The 19,500-nt window shown below is 36.1% G+C and overlaps 1 protein-coding gene across 1 annotated transcript in view; it reads left to right on the top strand.

Moving 5' to 3' along the window:
• The first annotated feature begins 9,740 nt into the window (after positions 1-9,740).
• Positions 9,741-19,500, top strand: part of LOC124638649 (carboxylesterase 1E) — a 51,074-nt gene continuing 41,314 nt past the window's right edge. The window contains exon 1 of the mRNA XM_047175643.1: positions 9,741-10,316. Coding sequence (XP_047031599.1) covers positions 9,908-10,316 — 409 coding nt within the window. The 5' untranslated portion in view covers positions 9,741-9,907. The remainder of the gene's footprint in view (positions 10,317-19,500) is intronic.

Here is a 19,500-nt window from a genome sequence, read left to right on the forward strand (position 1 = left end):
TGGAAAATTTCCAAGCGATTCCTATAATTTCTGTAGTTGGAAATTTGCATTTTTGGATATTATAGGTAATGGTAGTCCTGGATTAGTTTTTTTTTGGCTAGCTTAAGCTCAAGACTTTGAAGTGATCTGAGTCATGGAGATATCTTTACTACAAACTATTGGTTTATAGGTTCCTACTAATATCCGGGGACGAGTGACAGTATCGAATTAAATTAAAGTACTTATAGTTCGGCCATTCAGAGAATGCGTTCCTGACACGTCGCGATTGAACTGACGACGTAACTTTGCAATGGCGTTGCAGTTACGATAAAAATATTTTTGCTGGTTGTTTACCGTTTTAACAATTGAGGAGCATTAAAACAACATTATTATATCAATAATCAATGAATGTTATTACGTCGTCAGTTCAATCGCGACGTGTCAGGAACGCATTCTCTGAATGGCCGAACTATAATTCATTTTAAGTGCTCTATAACGTAAGTAATCAAAATCAAATCAAAAGACAGACTCAGTTAATCATAAATATCTGTAACAAAAGTTCTCATATCACATGACATTTAACCCCTCACCCACCTATTTTCCCAAACAAAAATATACAAATATTCAACCTTTTTTTTTCACGAAACCTACACAATTTGCCCACATATAAAATTGCTGAAATAATTACATACATACAGGATGTCGCGAACTCATGTAGTGTGGTAGTATACTGGTTGGGTCACGTGACCGTTCGCAGTAAAATTGAACAATATTGAAAGCACGCCCTTCACGCCGCGCCGTGCGTTGTTAGTAGGGTGACCATGAAGTAGTCCGGTTGGTAATAGGTCGGGACGTTTGAACAGGTGCAAAAGTTGATGGTTATAGATATTTAAGTGGATAAATAAGTGGTTTCTGTGTTCATACTGTAAAAATATGTAACTGTTTCCAATTATTAGAAGAGATTGATTGAAGTTTTGACACATACTTACATTTCTTTAGTAAAATAACTTCAGAATAAATTAACTTTTAAATAACTTTACAACATGAAATGACTTATCTTATTTCTTCAATATTTTTTCAGAGCCACATCATAGAAAATAACTGTTATCACATAGAGGAATGTCCAAATAACGCCGACATTATTGGCAACCGTAGCTTCATATATTCGTCGGTATATACCTAATTTGCGCTAATAACAGTATAAGTACTTGAATTTGCAATAGCTACTTACCATTACTTTCATAATCACCATAATGAGCAAATGATAAACCTGATAAACAATATCGACATACAAGCATGACTGTCTTCAAATCTTAACCAGAAAGACTTTTGATATAAAAGAATAACAGTCATAACATATCCTACTAATATTCCAAATGTGAAAGTTTGTGACAATGTATGGATGTATGTTTGTTATTCTTTCACGCAAAAACAGCTGAACCTATTTGGTTGATAGATGATACTCTGAATTAAAACATAGGCTAGTTTTTATCAACACACCATGCGGGCAAAGCCGCGACCAGAAGTTAGTATAATATAATTTTGACGCTCATACGTGCTTGTAAAGATCTAAATGAAATAAATGATTTGATTTGATTTAATGTTGCACCTTTTTTTTTTAAAGACGTCAAAAATCATCAAATGACCCCTCCCGCTGTGGGTTAGCAGCGGTGAGGGAGTGTCAGACTCTTACTGACTAAAAACCGTCGTGTTCCGTCATAGGCCTTTTATGTGCCAGGGCCGCGGTATCTCTTTCGAACAACCCGCAGCCCCGGCAGGCCTTGGCCCTGCTGGGCCCCGCTGGGGTTGCTGACATCTCTTTGAGGAGCGCGTGGAACAACGCGCGCCGTCGACACGGGTCTGTCGTCTAAGCAGACAGAGGGACGATGAGCCACTCGAACTCACCGCCCACAGACCCACGCCTACGGTGGCCGGGAGTCATCACGCGACACCCGGCGCCCATGGTGTCTACCTGGTCCAACGCGGCGGCCGGGATGAGAGGTGCATACTCTCTGGCGTTCCGCCTCCTCCTTCTCGAACATGACCGCTTCGCAGAAGGAGGCAACGGCATCCCATTCCATTTAATGTTGCACCTCAAACGGGAAAAACCATTCAGTCACAATAGTCTGGTCACCCTATTCCCATGTGGGACTCGCACGATAGTAATCTATGCAAATCCGAGTTTAGATGCAAATGGGACCACTATGGCATCACACGTTGCAAACTCGTATTTTTGTTTGTTTTACAAACGGACGCCATTTTATTTTTAACGTTGTTTAATTTAATTTATAGGTACCTGAATGTTTGCATAGTAATGAAGAAAAGTTTAGAAATATTTTTCTCTAAGAGTACCTACGTACTTCACAATTTTACTGTATAACTTAACAAAACTAAAGATTTGAAGTATTTGTCTGCTAGAGTATTTTTTATTGAATTAACTTTACAAGATATTAGGATAAGTTGTACGAAAAATTGGCTTGAAGTAGTGATTAATGTTTTTCTTTTAATTATCTATACTCACTGACAAATTATTTACTTACACTAAAGAAAGCAAGAAAGCAAGAAAACATTTATTTGCTTAGAATATAGGTGGTACCAGTTTTTACAAAGGCGAAAAGTTCTAGCTATATTCTGCCCAACTTGGCATGCATATAATTTACCAACTGGCACTGAATACTAACTGCCCATTACTTTTATATACCGACAGATGACAATTACTTATCCAATGTTAAAATAACATACTTATCATATTCCCAAAAATACCTATATCGTTCATATTGACTTATTTAAATTTCATAAGACCACACCATCATTACAAAAATAAAACATTACAATTTTTAATTGAGTGCCATACATGTTTTAAATAAAGCTCGCCGTTGACGCTAAAGTAATTAACGAATATGATTGATTAGCAATTCTACCGATTTTAATTTAAAATCGAAAATACATTTTCGCATGTTAATAAGTATGTATTCATTTCTGTGGTTCGCCTTTTGTGGGCTGTTCTTTCGTTTGTTTTGTACGATCTGGTTCTATTATGAAATTATCTTTTTAGGGTTCCGTACCTCGAAAGGAAAAAACGGAACCCTTATAGGATCACTTTGTTGTCCGTCTGTCTGTCTGTCTGTCTGTCTGTCTGTCTGTCTGTCTGTCTGTCTGTCAAGACCCTTTATCTTAAGAACGCGTGGACGTATCAAGCTGAAATTCACATGAAATATTCGGGTCTATTGTCCCTTTAGGCTGTGAAAATATCAAGCTTCTAAGCCAAGCCAATCAAAAGATACAACCGATTATGTCGATATTTTCAACAAATTCTCGACACTCGCAAAGGAATCAAAACCTACAGGGTACTTCCCGTAAACTCAGAATCTTGAAATTTGGCATGAAGCATTGTTATATAATGCAAATATAGGAAAAATTGCGAAAATCTCATTTTTTTTTGTTATATAATATAATAAAAATATTTTAATAAAATGAAACTTACTACCTTATTTCTCACGAACGAATAAAGGTACCAAATTGAAATTTATACCAAATACCTAGGTCTATTGTCCCTTTAAGCAATGAAAAAATCAAACTTCTAAGTTAATGCGATCAAAAGATACAGCAGTTTTACCGACACCTTAGACGAATTTCCGTCACACGCTAGGGAATCAAAACCTACAAGGTACTTCCCGTGAACTCAGAATCTTAAAATTCGGCACGAAGCAACGTTATATAGTACAGATAAAGGAAAAATTGCGAAAATGATAAATTTGAAGTTACATAAAATATTAAAATATTATTTTTGCTTACATGACATAAAATATTTTTTTAATAATTATAAACTTACTACCTACCCTTTTTCACATGAACGCGTAGAGATATTAAAGTTTTGAATAAAAAGTGAAATTCATATCAAACACTTCTTAAATATAATGGCCTCTAAACTGTGAAAAATTTTAAATCATTCAAAGGTCATTGGGCATCTTAGTATGAAAACCATACCCACGGCGGATACGAACGAAATATAGCACAGTATAATGATAAAGGCTCTGATTTACTATGGCATTAGTCGCATCAATGTGAACCATGGGAATCTTGAGAAAATCAGGTGTAAACATCAAATATTTTCCTCATTTCAATGGGGAATTTAAACGACCAAGTTTGACGGATTTGAGAAATCATTTCTTTGTAGTGAAACAGTATACTCGCCGTTTATTTCCATTGTCATCAGGTCAGGATCTGATGATGGAAATCCTGAGAAATCGAGGGCAACTATCAGAAATTGTAGGCATGCATAGGATTAAAACTTGATTCTCAGATGTATGTCTGGTGATACTATCAAACAGTGAAGGTTTAGAGCTTATCTGATGATGGAGACGTGAGAAAGTCGAGAGAACTCCTCAACAGTATGTTTTAGTTACGTCGTGTTTGGGCTTATATTATTCGTATTGACGAGAACTTTTCACAAAAGTTAAAATAAAACTGACTGACTTGCCGTACAGTAAATTCTGTAGAGCCCTACGAAAGTGGCTAATTCAAGAGAGTTTTTATAGTGTTAAAGAGTTCCTCAACAAAAGTAAAAGTAAATGTCGTTTTGGTGCCCACTTAACGCCGTACTGTTCATATTCTTCTTTTGTTATCGTAATTTAAGAGTTGCTATTTTAATTTAACTTATTTTAAATATATTGTTTTAGTTTTAAATATTAGCTTTCGATTAGTTTTAAGTATTTGTATTTTGCATACCCGTAATAAGGGTGAAATATGTTTCTGTACACAAACTTACACATAATAAGATCTAATGTAACACCATATTTCCCGCAAAATTATATAAAAAAAAAACTTTTTACAAAAAAAAAAAAACAACTTCTAAAACAACAAGAAAACTGTTTATATGCATCGGTCTAGATCTCGGTGGTTAAATAAATATAGATGCATCCTCTAGACACCGACTTCTAGACCGATGCACCTAATATCTTTTTAATTTCTTTCTTGCTTTTGTTTTCTTGTTGCTTTTTTATATGTTTGAAGTTGGATTTGTTTGTAAAATGCTACAAAATAAAATAATGCCGACTTTATAAAACAAAGAAAGGGATCCTGGTCATCCGGATTGGCACCTTCCTTCTTTATGAAATGTCTTTAACAATAAAAACTAGCATTGCAACCTGTACAATCCTCTGAAACTGCTTGTCTTTTATATTTTTCAAACGATCCTGGACATTCGTCTCCATGGAATTTTAATAAAATATTTATATTCAAAGAAACGTCATACCATTCTCCACGATTTAAAACTACTTTGGTTCATGTCCGCCACTTTTTACAAAGCGGGTCAGATATGCCCCATGACCTTTAAGACATAATTAGTTATTTTCAATCAGATTTCTGAATGATGACTATAAAATGTTGTAAATAAATAACTTCAATAAAATAACTTTTACAAGGTACTGGCCTACTATTTTAGTTATATTATAAAATAAAAAATATTAACTATTTTGACTCTCACGAAATTACCATAACTATGATTGTTCTAAACTGAACGGTTGGCGCGAAACTCACTTTTTAACTATCATTTGTACGGAACCCTCGGTGCGCGAGTCCGACTCGCACTTGGCCGGTTTATTCTATTTGTACCTACACAAAAGTATCCGAAACCCTAGAACGGTTTGAAAACGGTTCTGTTCGTTGGGCAGCTTCACTTTCCACGAAAATCGTAGAGTATATTTTGTCCAGTTACGGGAAATGGTTCCCAGTGGACGCGGGTGAAACCGCAGAAAACAGCAACTAATGTTTACTGGAATGATAATCACCATTGCCCTATTTGGTAACCTGCGTTGTTCCTTGCTTGTAACAATTGAAACATATTCCATTTCGTTAACTAAGAAAGTAGGAAATTAATATTTTCCTCTTATGTGGTTTTGTTCCCAGAAGACCATTATTAGGGAGGTATTCCATCATATTTTTCCCATGTGCAAAATACATTACGTTTTACGGAGAAGCCCATAAAATTATTTATTCTCAATACAAAACAGGCGCATAAGTCGATCAATCAATGGCTTAACTACGCTCAGTCCACCTGTGTCCGGCAGAATTATTTCATGTCCTATAAAAAGGACATTAAAATGCAGAGCGTTTTGTGTGTAGATCCTTGAATCCTTGATAGTACTTGATAGTTTGTCGTGGTATGTGATGAGACGGTGTGAAACGCATGCTACAAAGAGTGTGCTAAGTATGAATGTGGAAGGATGGAGAGGCAGAGGTAGACCGAGGAAAAGATGGATTAATTGCCTGAAAGAGGACATGAAGCAGAAGGGAGTGGATGTAAGTATGACGTCTGACAGAGAGGAATGGAAGAAAAAGACATGTTGCGCCGACCCCAAATGACTTGGGAACAGGGCAGGAAGATGATGATGATCCTTGACAGTCACAACGAGTAATCTAAAGCTACAAACTTGGATAACTGTTCTTAAATAGAGGCTCTTTTTACCCTGTATAATAAGGAACAGGCAAAGCGTGCACCCCAATGTATTGGAATAAGGTTAAGCAAATGATGACTTGGATAAAGCAACTTGAACAGTCCTTTGAATACCTATTGATAAAAAAATATTAACCACCACATTTTTTTCGATTTTTCACTCACATGTCTGTAATCTGGTTACACTGGATGCCGACCCCAACATAGTTGGAATAAAGGCTCGGAGGATGATGACTCACACGTCTGTAATTGTGAGTGAAAATTGTTTTATGTCCTAAATTTTGTAAATAAAATACGTTTTTTTTCTTAAAAACCCACATAACTTCTTTGAAGTAATATGTAAACCAAAAAACCGTATTAACCCAGCTTATTCCGATTCAGTACAGAACACGGGACCCTCATTAGAAAGGACAATGGGCACAAATATATGGGACCTGGTATACCCCACCAATAGGAATGTCATATATATCATTGGATAGGCCTTTTTATGTAGGACAAGATTTACTATGACAGCTTTGCTGAAATGTTTGTCCGTTCTGAGATATAGATCAAAAACTGTGCTAAAGTTAGAACTAAGTAATCTATTGATACCTCAAGTTTTTAAAGGAAAATCTAAGAACTACTAAGTGTAAGTCTTGTATAGGAAAGAAAATCAGATTACAGTATTGATAAAGGTGAAAATTTTAATTCGAATCCCTGTTGCAAAGATTATTTTTCATAATAAACAATAACCCATAAACAGAAATCATTGTTTTTGTGATGAAGTGTATTTCTTATCTAATAATGTAAAGTCAATGTCTGTAAGCAATTGTACTTACGACAACCAGAGTTCATTACTCCGATACCCATAGTAACCTAGCAACACAGAACAATTTAAGAAACTTTATCGTTTGTTTCTGTACCTTCTAATTTTAATTTACATTGTCTGATATTTATGATTTACACATGACCTGTTGTATCAGGCTTCATCCGATACCCATATCGTAGCGTTCACTCCGAAGAGGAACTTACCATTTATAGTTCGGCCATTCAGAGAATGCGTTCCTGACACGTCGCGATTGAACTGACGACGTAACTTTGCAATGGCGTTGCAGTTACGATAAAAATATTTTTGCTGGTTGTTTACCGTTTTAACAATTGAGGAGCATTAAAACAACATTATTATATCAATAATCAATGAATGTTATAATTTTGTGCCAAACTGAGTGTCAAATAACTTGGTAAACAATATTTTTCTAAATCTATACTGCGCTATTACAAGGTTATGTCAGCGGTTTATATTTTGTAGTGCTGTGCTAAAAATAACAGGCAAGTATCGTAATCTGTTCTTATACAGTTATAATATAAAATAATACGTTTTGATTTTCTTTTTAAGAATTGGAAAATAATGGACTATAAGACTTAATTATAACGTTTATGAAATATAAAAATAAAACTATGACCAAACCGCATTTTTATACTTAGATTAAAAATGGTAACCCCAAATGGCGTTATGGGCCGCCATTTTGTGACGCTAAAACAGTCGTCCGTTGTCGTTTCGTGCGCATAGACCACGTTTTTCAAGTGTTTTCGATCTGTTTTTATTTGATTACCCGGCTTTTGTTAGACCGAGATATCAGGATTGATTCTGTTATTGATAATAATATAATTATACATGTAGGCGAAGATGATGATGAAGACACCACCTCCTCAAGCAAATCGGAGTCTGATTAATATTCTGTTCGCACATTCAATTCAATGTACTTGTAACAAAGAATAAATAAAACAATTTTATTATATGAATATTACCTTTTTTTGGTTTCCACTTAAATAACTAAAATATAAAACAAATGATTCCGCCAATTTAAAACGAAAATAATCTTAAAATAATGCGGCGGTTCATTTTGAAGGAACGGTAACGAACTCAGTGTTATGTTGTGCCCATCACTAGTCGTGACTAACTGATAGGTGTCAGGAACGCATTCTCTGAACGGCCGAAGTATAAACCATACTCAAAATGAGACATGCAGCACTTCAAAATCACATAAGCCTGAAACAGAACATAAAACATAACACAAATACTAATATCGATCAATATTTAAGTCGCAATGACCCACATAGGGGGAGATGAGGCGAAAACAAGCCGACGGTGGCCAAATGCAATGACTCCTGCCTGGTCGTCACGCGATCCGTCGCGTCGCAAGCTTACCGCCAGTTATTTGTTGCCTTAAGTAAACTTTAGACATGACAAACACAAAAAAAAAAAACTAAAAAAAAATCTGAAAAAAATAAACAAAAAAAAAATTTTTTGCAATGAACAAAATAACAACAACCTGTACATGTCTTAAGATACTAGTGATGTTTTTTCTGCAATTAATTTGTCGCGGAAGTTTGCAGCAAGCTTACAGCCTGATCGAGGCATGTACAGGAAAAACGTGGTCCTAAATAAATATTGTGTAAGTAAATATATACTAATTGCCCCTTAGCGGAGTAAATAATATAAGCGACAAAGAAAATGCTTCTTATACGTTTGTTCTCTTTAAAGAGGAAGTGCTTTTTTCTCTTCAAAGTTAAGTATCACAACCATTAAAAGAAGAACCAGAAAAACAGATACACAAATAATAGGTATATTTTCCTTCCTTTTTGCATTTGTTCTCCGCTTTATCAGCATTCTTTATGCAACAGAATAAGAAATCTATAAATTTTTTTATTGAATTTCAACCAAGTTGGTTCAGACGTTTTATAGTTCTAACAATCCATATTTGTTTATGTATGAGGCGAAGTTAGAAAGCAGATTTGCATGTATATTTTGATTAGTTTATTGGACCATCGTTTGGGAGAGGTTCCAACCCGAAACGGATCCCCTGAGGTTCCAGAGATTGGAACCAAAAACAAACACAATCGAGGCCCAAATTAAATTGACAATTTATGCGAACAGAAAAAAAACATGTTTTGTAAACTGGGACACTGTCCTGAAATTGCCTAAATAAAATCGTGGAAAATCTTTTCCTTTATTATCTGTGGAATCATAAAAGTTTAGATATAAATACAAGCTTAAGTCGATTTGCAAACTATATAATTTCACCAAAAACATTTTACAAAAACGCCAATAGCATTTTACAAAACTGAAAACAAATATTCCAAAGGCCAATTCTAAAACAAACACAGTTCACAATACCAGTTCCTTCGTCGCTATAACGACGGACAACCCCACTGTTTACGACCCGAAGTCTGCACGAGAAACAGTAACGCACCACCTTCGAACACGAACACCCGATACTAGCACAATACAACCAGTTATAAAATCAAACGAAACTAATCAAAACGTGACAAAATAACCGTCAATTTATACAATTTCAAATTTCGAAATGGACCGCCATTTTAATTTTAACGACTCCGAACAGCCGTTCCTTTTTTTAAAATAAAATGGAATTCAAATTCAAATCTGTGCTGCCAGTTACTGTAAAATAAAGTGTGTACTATTTTCAAATAAAAATGATTCGTTTATTAGTGTTGTTGCTGCAAATGACTCTAGTTTTGTCGGCGAGGGAGCCTAAGCAAATTACTTTAGCAAATCAAGGGACGATATCGGGAATGTATATCACGAGATTCCGGACGAAAAGAATAGCGGCGTACGTTGGAATACCTTACGCGCAGCCCCCAATTGAGTTCAGAAGGTTTTTGCCCCCTGAATATACTTCTCTGCCTCAGTGGGAAGGTGTGAGGAATGCTACCATATTTGCACCGGACTGTATGCAAAGTGACCCTAAGAAGGAAGATGTGCAATACCCTTTGAAGAAACATGATGATTTGTTCATGAAGCTTCTGGAATCTCAAATGGAGGATAAGAGGAAGAAGGAATACTCTGAGGATTGTCTGTTTCTGAACGTGTATGTGCCTGACGGTAAGTACTTATTCTCCTAAACTTGTTCAACTATGTATCAGTGGCAATAGAATTTGAATACTATATTTCCTTTCCGGACTACAGTTTTCTTATCGTGTATGAATTACATTTATGTCGTGAAATTGGAGCCAAAATTTTAGAATGTATGCCACTTGTTTGCCAAGGTATTTCGAATGTTTCTATTAGGTATTTGTTTTAGTTGTAACTTTTAAGAAATTTGACTACTTAAAATATTATTTAGCTCACGTTCCTCTCGTGTCTTAAAGGCTTTTTGTTCTCCCCGTTTAAAAGTACAATCATGTCATATTTCATTCTATTTTAAGTGTTACCATCAATGAAAACGTCCTGACGACAAATTTCCGTCTTCAATCGCGTCTTCAGACAAGGGGATAAGCTGTGACAAATTATATTTCATCGATCATTTCGACGTTTGCGTTCCCACGATACGGACGTCTCTAGATTTTCTTAGAAGGAAATGTTCTCCAGCTTTCTTCATTTGAAATATCTTCCTCGTCGACAAGAGTAAGATGTTTCATTTATTTTGTTACGATGTATTTGGAGCACTATTTAAATGTCGCTGTGGCTTCTTGATCGGTTTTGAACTGCGATGGGGTCATTCGTTTAGTCATTCGAGGATTTTCAAAGTTGTGTTCTCTTTTCAGTACAAGCATTCTGCAATCCGACACTGAACTTTAGAAACTGAATCGATAGTATAAGAGCTAAGAATAGCTCCTAGTCTATAATTATCGTGCCCTACAATCAAATAGCTATTCTTGACGTTGCAACTTCTATAGAATTAGATCGTTTTGAACACGCTGATTCAACAGAAATTTCAATAGAAATGTTTACTTTTTGAAGACGTATTTTAAGTTTGTATGATTTTTGTAGTTACGTCATTTTGATTTCATTATATACAGACTGGTCCATAAGTGGCCTTAAATCGCAAAACCTAGATAACTCTTCATCTTAGGGCACACGAAAACCCTATATTATAAGCCTAAATATTGCTGTATGTGTTCCATTTGAAGTTAAAAATTGAGCATTGCCATCCAACGTGGCTGTCAGGCTCTTGGGTACAATCCCGGTGTGCAGCGTTGTTTAATTTTAGATAGTAAGTTTGGATATAGTACGTAGGTATATTATAATAAATGAATGAAAATAAACAAAAATGTGTGTTCCGTGATATGTAATGATTTTTGGAGCGAAAAAAATTGCCATAAATATCAACATTATCTAAAAATTTACACAACCCATTTTTGATAAGGCAATAGATGCCATCTGAAATTCAGTACATTTTACATTACACTTACGTGCAACAAAAATGGCTGAACGCGAATAGAAATAATGTCGCTTGTAAATATATGACCTGCTTACATTTAAATTTGGTATAATAATAATAAAATTTATTTATTCAAAAGTTTACAGATTCGGCCTTAGCTAAATAAGAATCATTGTAGAGTTAAGCAGAGACATAGTACACTTATTATGCAAAACATCAGAAGAAAATCTGTGTACCAAAATATAAGAACCCTGCCTCCTAAACTAGGGTCACCTGTATCTTAGGAGGCAGTTTTCAGCGGAACATTTATACAAATTCAGATTTATACAGCGTAACTGATATTGGTTGACAATTGTAGCTAATCGTCTTATTGTATAGCGAAAAACAGCAGAATGTATGTAATTAAATTGAGTTTTTTTTTTTTTTTTGATATAACAAAAAGAGATGAGTACATAAAAAAAAATAAAAATAAAAAAAAAAAAATTAAATAAACAAAATAGAGCTCCTTATGTGACTGTGCGTGTTGTGTGTGAGTGTTATGTGTGTGTGTGTGTGTGTGAGAGAGAGTGTGTGAGGGTGTGTGGGTGGGTGTGTTTGGGTTGTTAGTTATGTATGTGTGATTACTAATAAGATATTGTTAGTTAATATATGTGAGCAGTGCCTCCGTTTGGGAATAATCTTGTAGAAGAAGCCATTCAGTAAGCTTAGCTTTTACGTTATGTTTGTTCAGGTCGATAATATTAAGATATTTATTTGCTTTTTTGTAGATGTGTGTACTTAATGTGTAATAGTGGTGTCTAGCAAACGAAGTTTTATGTCGAGCGCCTGATATAATAGTGGTACGAGTCTTAGTATTTGACGGTAAAATACTTGTGTGTCTTCTGAGAATAGTCCGGAGAACAAACAGTTGTCGGACTGTTAGAATTTGACAGTCTGCATAGAGTTGTGTAGTTTCATATCGAAAAGGCCTCCGTAACATCACCTTTAGGATAGCTCTTTGAGCCCTTTCAACTCTAATCAGACTGGTTTTAGATGCGCCTCCCCAAACAGTAATACAATAGCCAATTACTGATTGGCAGAGAGCATAAAAGACCATTTTAAGGGTGTCTGTATCTGCCGACTCCCTAAGCGATTTAAATACGTGTATCAGTCTCAAAATTCGGTTTGTTAGGGCGTTAATTTGTTTATCCCACCGTAGACCCGTGTCAATTTGCACCCCAAGATACTTGATATTATCAGCTCTTGTCAGGGATGGACAGGAGCAGGGGGAAGTTAAAGAAAAGCAAGTGTGTGCTGTAATGGAGAAGGTCTTGTGAGGAGCCGAGTTTTGGCGGATATGGAAGGGGATGTAGGCAGTTTTGTCAAAATTTAAGGTTAGCAGATTTGATTTGAGCCATTTTATCACCATTGACAGGGCTGATTCTGCACTGGTTTTAATATCATCCCAAGTCGAACCACTTACGATAATCGCCGTGTCATCAGCATATGCGAAAATCTTGGAATTAGGAAGCGACATATGACAAAGGTCGTTAACATAAATCTGAAAAAGAATGGGACCCAAGATGCTTCCCTGGGGTACTCCGTAAGATACGGATTCTTCGTCACTTAGGTACCTGTCAATTTTGGTTCTTTGGGTACGCTCATTCAGATAGTCTTTGAAGATCTGAAGAGCGATTCCTCTAATTCCTAGTAGTTCCATTTTGGCAAGAAGTAAGGGAACAGAAACTGTGTCGAATGCCTTAGAAAGATCGAGAAAGATCCCCAGGCTTTTGATATTATTGTCAAGGTTCCTGGCGACCAGCTGTGTCATATCGAGCACTGCGTCTTCAGTTGATACACCAGTACGGAAACCGTACTGATTATCCGATATGATGTGATGTCTGTCCAGGAATTTCTTAAGACGACTACTTAGGATCCTTTCCAAGACCTTGGAGAGTGCGGTTAGAACCGAGATTGGTCTATAGTTATTGACACAGCTTCTGCTCCCACCTTTGTGGATTGGATGAAGGATAGCCTTCTTCAGTGCAGCTGGAAAAATACCGTTTCGTAGACAGCCGTTAAATATGTAAGTTAACGGTCGTGTAAGTGTCTGTCGGCATTGTTTTAGCACCTTGGGAGGTATACCATCCCAGCCGATTGCACAGTCGTTGCGCAGTTGCACTATAAGCGATTCGACTTCAGACTCGTCTACCTCAAGTAGTGCAAGCGAGTTAATGGGGGAAAAAGATTTGGAATGGTCAATATGCGTACGTGCCTGGCTAGGAGACACTATGTGACTTTGTGATAAAATATTATTCGCTAATGTTTTTCCTACATTAGTAAAGAATTTGCACACCTCATTTATTGAAGATTTGGGGCTTTCGTGAATTTTCAGGAGTTCAACAGGGCTTGTTATGGCTTTATTTGTGTTAGTAATATTTTTTATAGTGTTCCAAAGGGCTTTTGGGTTGTTTCTGGCTTTTTCGAGTTCATTTTTTTCGTAAGCAATTTTTAGTTTCCGAAGTAGAGAATTACAGAAATTACGATACCGCGTGTATGTAGTCTTAAGTATAATATTGTGCGGGTCTTTTTTTGAGCGACTGTGTAATCTGTCACGATTTTTGATGCACTTCAGAAGTCCTGGTGTTATCCAGGGCTTGATAGTTCTTAATTTCCGAGGGATTTGAGTAGTTTTTGTGTGTACGGTAATAGCAGACGTTACCATTGATATAAAAGTATTCAGCGCTGTATTTGGGTCAACTATTTTGTGTATGATTGAAAAATCAGTGTTATCAATCTGCAATTTGACAGCATCGTAATCTATGGTCGAAGACAGGAAGCCGGATTTACGCTTAGGATTTGCATTATTAATAGTGACAAGGACAGGTTTGTGGTCCGTAATATGCGAATCTAGGACCAGAGTAATAACGGGTAGGTTTGTTTTTACGAACGCATGATCTAAACAGTTTTCAAGCCGAGTCGGGAAGAGATGAGATGGAAGCAGTCCGTGTGAGGTATTAAGCACAAGGTAATTGAGACTCCGATCATTTCTATTACAAAGTCTTATGTCTATGTTCATATCCCCAACTAAGGCGATGTTTCGACACGGTGAGATATTGGAGTAGACGCTATTTAAACTGTCTAGAAACTTATCGAAATACTCCTTCGAAGAATACGATGGGGAGCGGTATATCCCTATAAATGTAAATTGTTGCTTGTCTATTTGACAAACAAGACAGTTACCCCCTAAGAAGTTAGGTTCCCACACAGTCGCTTGAAGACCTAGTTTTATGTAGATTACGATCCCGTCATTTTGGTTTGAGTTTACTTTGGTGGAATAAGATTGAAATCCCTGTAGCACAGGGACATTTGTAACCTTGCTGAGCCAACATTCAGTAAGGATTATGACATCAAAGTACATTTCAGTGAGTTGTAACAGTGCTTGTAGCTGATCAAAATTTTTATTTATGCTGCGTATATTTAAGTGTAAGAGCTTTACATTACTATCTAAGTTGTTTATATATGTCAAACAGTCTTCAGGACTACAGGTATGTGAGTTGCCTACGTTAAGCGAGTCCAGTTCTGTATTTATATTGTTTATTGCAGCCATTTAAATGTAACGTATATTCCTATATATGGCTAGATTATGTGAGTAGAATAAGAGGGTTGCGCGGACGAAGTGAGAGAAACGGAGAAGACTAGTGATTATTTGTTGTATAAGTGATAACAATACCTGTTGAATAATTAAGTATGGGTGGCTTTTGTCAATATGTGTGTTGTTTTTGGCAAGCTCTGGAGCGAATTTGATGTCTGCAAGAGTATGTGTGTGTGAGTTAATTAAAATGGTAATATTATATTTTAGGGTTAACGTAACAGTAGTAATAACTAAATCTAATAGTCAGATCTGTAAATTCTTGACATCATTTAAACATTTTTCTGTACGAATTAGTATTTGTTTGTCACCTTCCAGTTTACGCAGGAAGATGTTGCCATTAGAGATCCAGCAATATTTGTATGCATTATTTTTGGCAAAATTTCTAGCCATGTAGAAGAGCTTCTTGGTGTTTGGAGGAAGTTGTTCCGCGACGTATACTGGTTGACTCTCTCCTGGAATACCGATGATCGAGGTGTTTAATTTCTCATCTTTATTTTTATTCTTGTTAAACGACCGAACAGCAGATACAAAGACTTCCTTTTTCTGAACTGAAGAAAATTCCGCTATGATGGGGCGTATGGTGTCATGGGCAGAGGGTTTCCCGGGAATGCGGTATATATCCCGCACCTCAGTTTCCGATATATCTATTCCAACAGTTTCACCAATACTGCATACTGTATTTAGGAGACTGGCACTGGATTCCTTGCTTAATAGTGGGATATTTCGGATTTCGATACCAGATGATCTAGATTTATACTGGAGATCAAGTACTTTGCTTTCTAACTGTTCTATGTATTGCTTTTGTTCTTGCCTCTCCTTCCTAAGGTCTTCGACCTCTTTTTTAAGGTCTTCAAATTGTTTATTTATAAACACCATCGATTTCACTATCTCCTCGTTGGATTTACGTAATTCCACGTTAGATGAATGTATTTGTGAATTTTGAGTTTTTATTTCTCCTATGTCTGTAGATAATTTAGAAATAATTTCTGTTTGGTCGCGTAGCAATTTGGTGATAGTATCGCTTTGGTTGTCTTTCCGCTGCTCTGGATTAATGTGGGATTCTTGCGAGCTTCGAGGTGAGTTGTCCTGGCGAGGTCTTTTGTTGTTCCTATTTGTGTTGACGTAGTCACTCATCATTAATGCAGAGTTGATGTCCGGTTCTGATTGGGTCTGGCTTTGACTTAGATTCGTATTCTGAGATTTCGTGGTTTTCGGTGGGGTGCGCTGCACATTAGCCATGTTTCATATATTAGTAAACAATTTGCGTATTAGTTCTACGAACAGCCTGGGGTGGCGCCACTAGTTGCGTGGAGACGCAATGTAACGGATCCGAAACTTTGTTTGTCGCTGGAACGCTTTCACCTAATAAAATAAGATTAGGTTGAGGATTAGTTCTTAAAACAGCCTGGGGTGGCGCCACTAGTTGCGTGGAGACGCAATGTTACGTATCCAATATTTGTTTGTCGCTGGAACGCTTTCACCTACTAAAGTAAGATTAGGTTGTGGATTAGTTCTTAAAATATCCTGGGGTGGCGCCACTAGTTGCGTGGAGACGCAATGTACGTATCCGAACTTTATTTGTCGCTGGAACGCTTTCACCTACTACTATGTGATTAGGTTGGTAGTATTGTGATAGTTGCGCAGTCGCAGGAATTTAGCCGTTATGTTGAATGCACAACCGTGAGTATTCCTTGCGGTCGAAGGATTTAGCACTATGATGCGGCACTTTTAGAGATTTTGTTATTTAGTTAATATTTCACTTTTAACAGTTTACAGGCACAAGAAACACTTATTCCGTAATTGTGGATGGTGTAGGAGTGTAGCACTATTTCTACAGTTTTCGCACAAGCGTAATGTCAACCGAAAAATCAATTTTTCGAGACAAGGTATCAAAAACACGACTGAGAGGCTCGGGGCGCGTTCCGCGTCTCAGTATTTACGAAAAAAGGGCATAAAAGTCCTTCATTAACCCAGTTTGGGGGATCCACAGTTCCCCCAACGATCTGATAAGGGGGCTTTCGAAGGCACGTGTGCTAGACGCGTTTCTGCCCTACAATTGGTCGGAATACCATTAGTTCTAGACTTTTCCGGCTGTAAATCAAAGTTGTAAGTAAATTGTTGTTTGAAAATATCGTATAAAAATAATGGGTACTTAAGTGTAATTGTGAAGGAATATATTTTGATTATATGTAAGTGATGATGTGGTTAAAGGCTACATAAGAAGAGTTATTCCCAATTTGTCATTAGTACCGATTGGTCACCAACTATTTTTTCCATACATCAAATCCCAATTGGTCATTCGAGCAAAATAAATAATTTAATATTTACATTTTGAGTTTCGTTTCGTCACCCGCATAAAATTTCACGTAGCAGAGTACCGTCAGAAATAAAAGTGTCAAAATTTCAAATGAAAATCTGCGATGTAGGAAGAGGTTTTAATAGCTCTCATATAAATATAATAAAATAATAAAATTTACATTAAAAAACAGGTGAAGACAACATGGGCATTTGATAAACCCGAAAATGTGACTCGATACTTTTTGTACCGGTAACAAAGTACCAGGAGCCCATAACTAGCAAAGAGATTGTATACATAAAAAAATTCACAAACAAGAAAATAAATATCAAATTTAATTAACAAAAATAATTTGAATCTATTCACAGTTGTGTTGCACATACTGCAGTTTTTTTTTTTATTGGACCTTGTTCGTATAAACAGAACGTTTCAGTTCAATTATCTTCTTAAACTTCTTGTTCTTACTATTTATTTATTTATTTAAACCTAACCTAACCTTGTAAAGCTTTTCTTGTTGACAGTACTTTTTACAAAATAAAGTATGGATGACGAATTGAGACTAAGGAAAATAAAATATTTTATCGAATGACAAACTGGGACACGTTATTTATGGATGCCAAATCACTAAAATGACGAATTGGGCATAACTCCATAAGAATACATAGGACAAATAAAAGAAGAATAAATAAAAAACCTTTCATATGTACAAGATAAAATTTTTATCGTAACCAACTCCCTACTTTATAAACAAGAAATACTTATAAGTTGCCATGATCCAAAATTAAAACATTACAGGTTAATATGTTTTCGTTCTATTGAAAACCCAATTACGAATTGTATTCCATCCTCCGAGCCTTTTCCCAATCATGTTGGGGTCGGCTTCCAGTCTAACCGGATTCAGCTGAGTACCAGTGCTTTACAAGAAGCGACTGCCTATCTGACCTCCTCAACCCAGTTACCCGGGCAACCCGATACCCCTTGGTTAGACTGGTGTCAGACTTACTGGCTTCTGACTACCCGTAACGACTGCCAAGGATGTTCAATGACAGCCGGGACCTACAGTTTAACGTGCCATCCGAAACACAGCAGAAAAGTTGCATTGGTACTTGCCTGACCTGGGATCGAACCCTCGCCCTCATACTTGAGAGGTTGGTCCTTTACCCACTAGGCCACCACGACTTTTTTTAAATTACGAATTGTATTCAAAGTACTAAAAATAATTACTATTTACTTTATTAAAATTGTTTAACCTTTTACTGTTCCAATATAATCCAATTGCCTTTCATTAAATTTTCTACATTAATTTGAATCTACTGAAAGTATTTGATTTCACTTTTATATTAAACAGCTTGAAAACATATTTAAAACTTTTAGCATATGGTAATTGAACCTTTTTACATTATTTAACAAAACAAAAAACATTCCAAATTCAAAATTCTGCAAAAGCATTTTTATTTTTTCAAATTAATATGCATTTTCCAGCCTGTATCATGTATATTTGTCAAAAAAAAAAATGGTGTTTCAATCTACCATATACATAAATGGCATTTTATTTTCACTATAAACTGCGATTTTAACAATTTGTAAATTCAGCTTATGTTTACTTTGTAGAAAACGAATCAATAAGATTTTCAGCGACGTAAAAAAATATAAACTCTTCTAACACTGTAATCACATTTTTTTCTTCAATTTTTACCTTAACCTGCCCACTGTTACTTGGCATAAAACAATTAATATAGTTAAAACGACTCCTTGCAGTAACAAATAGCATAATTTCCTCTGTACGTGACATGCATCCTCACTCTTGTGGCCCGAATGTCCGGCGCCTTGCTAAATATACTGTCTTATATACTTGTGTTGAGTGAATATATATTTTTTTTTAAGGACGTCAAAAATCATCAAATGTCCCCTCCCGCTGTAGGTTAGCAGCGGTGAGGGAGTGTCAGACTCTTACTGACTAAAAACCGTCGTGTTC

This window comes from Helicoverpa zea, chromosome 18 (genome assembly GCF_022581195.2).
Source record: "Helicoverpa zea isolate HzStark_Cry1AcR chromosome 18, ilHelZeax1.1, whole genome shotgun sequence".
Taxonomy (NCBI): Eukaryota; Metazoa; Arthropoda; class Insecta; order Lepidoptera; family Noctuidae; genus Helicoverpa; species Helicoverpa zea.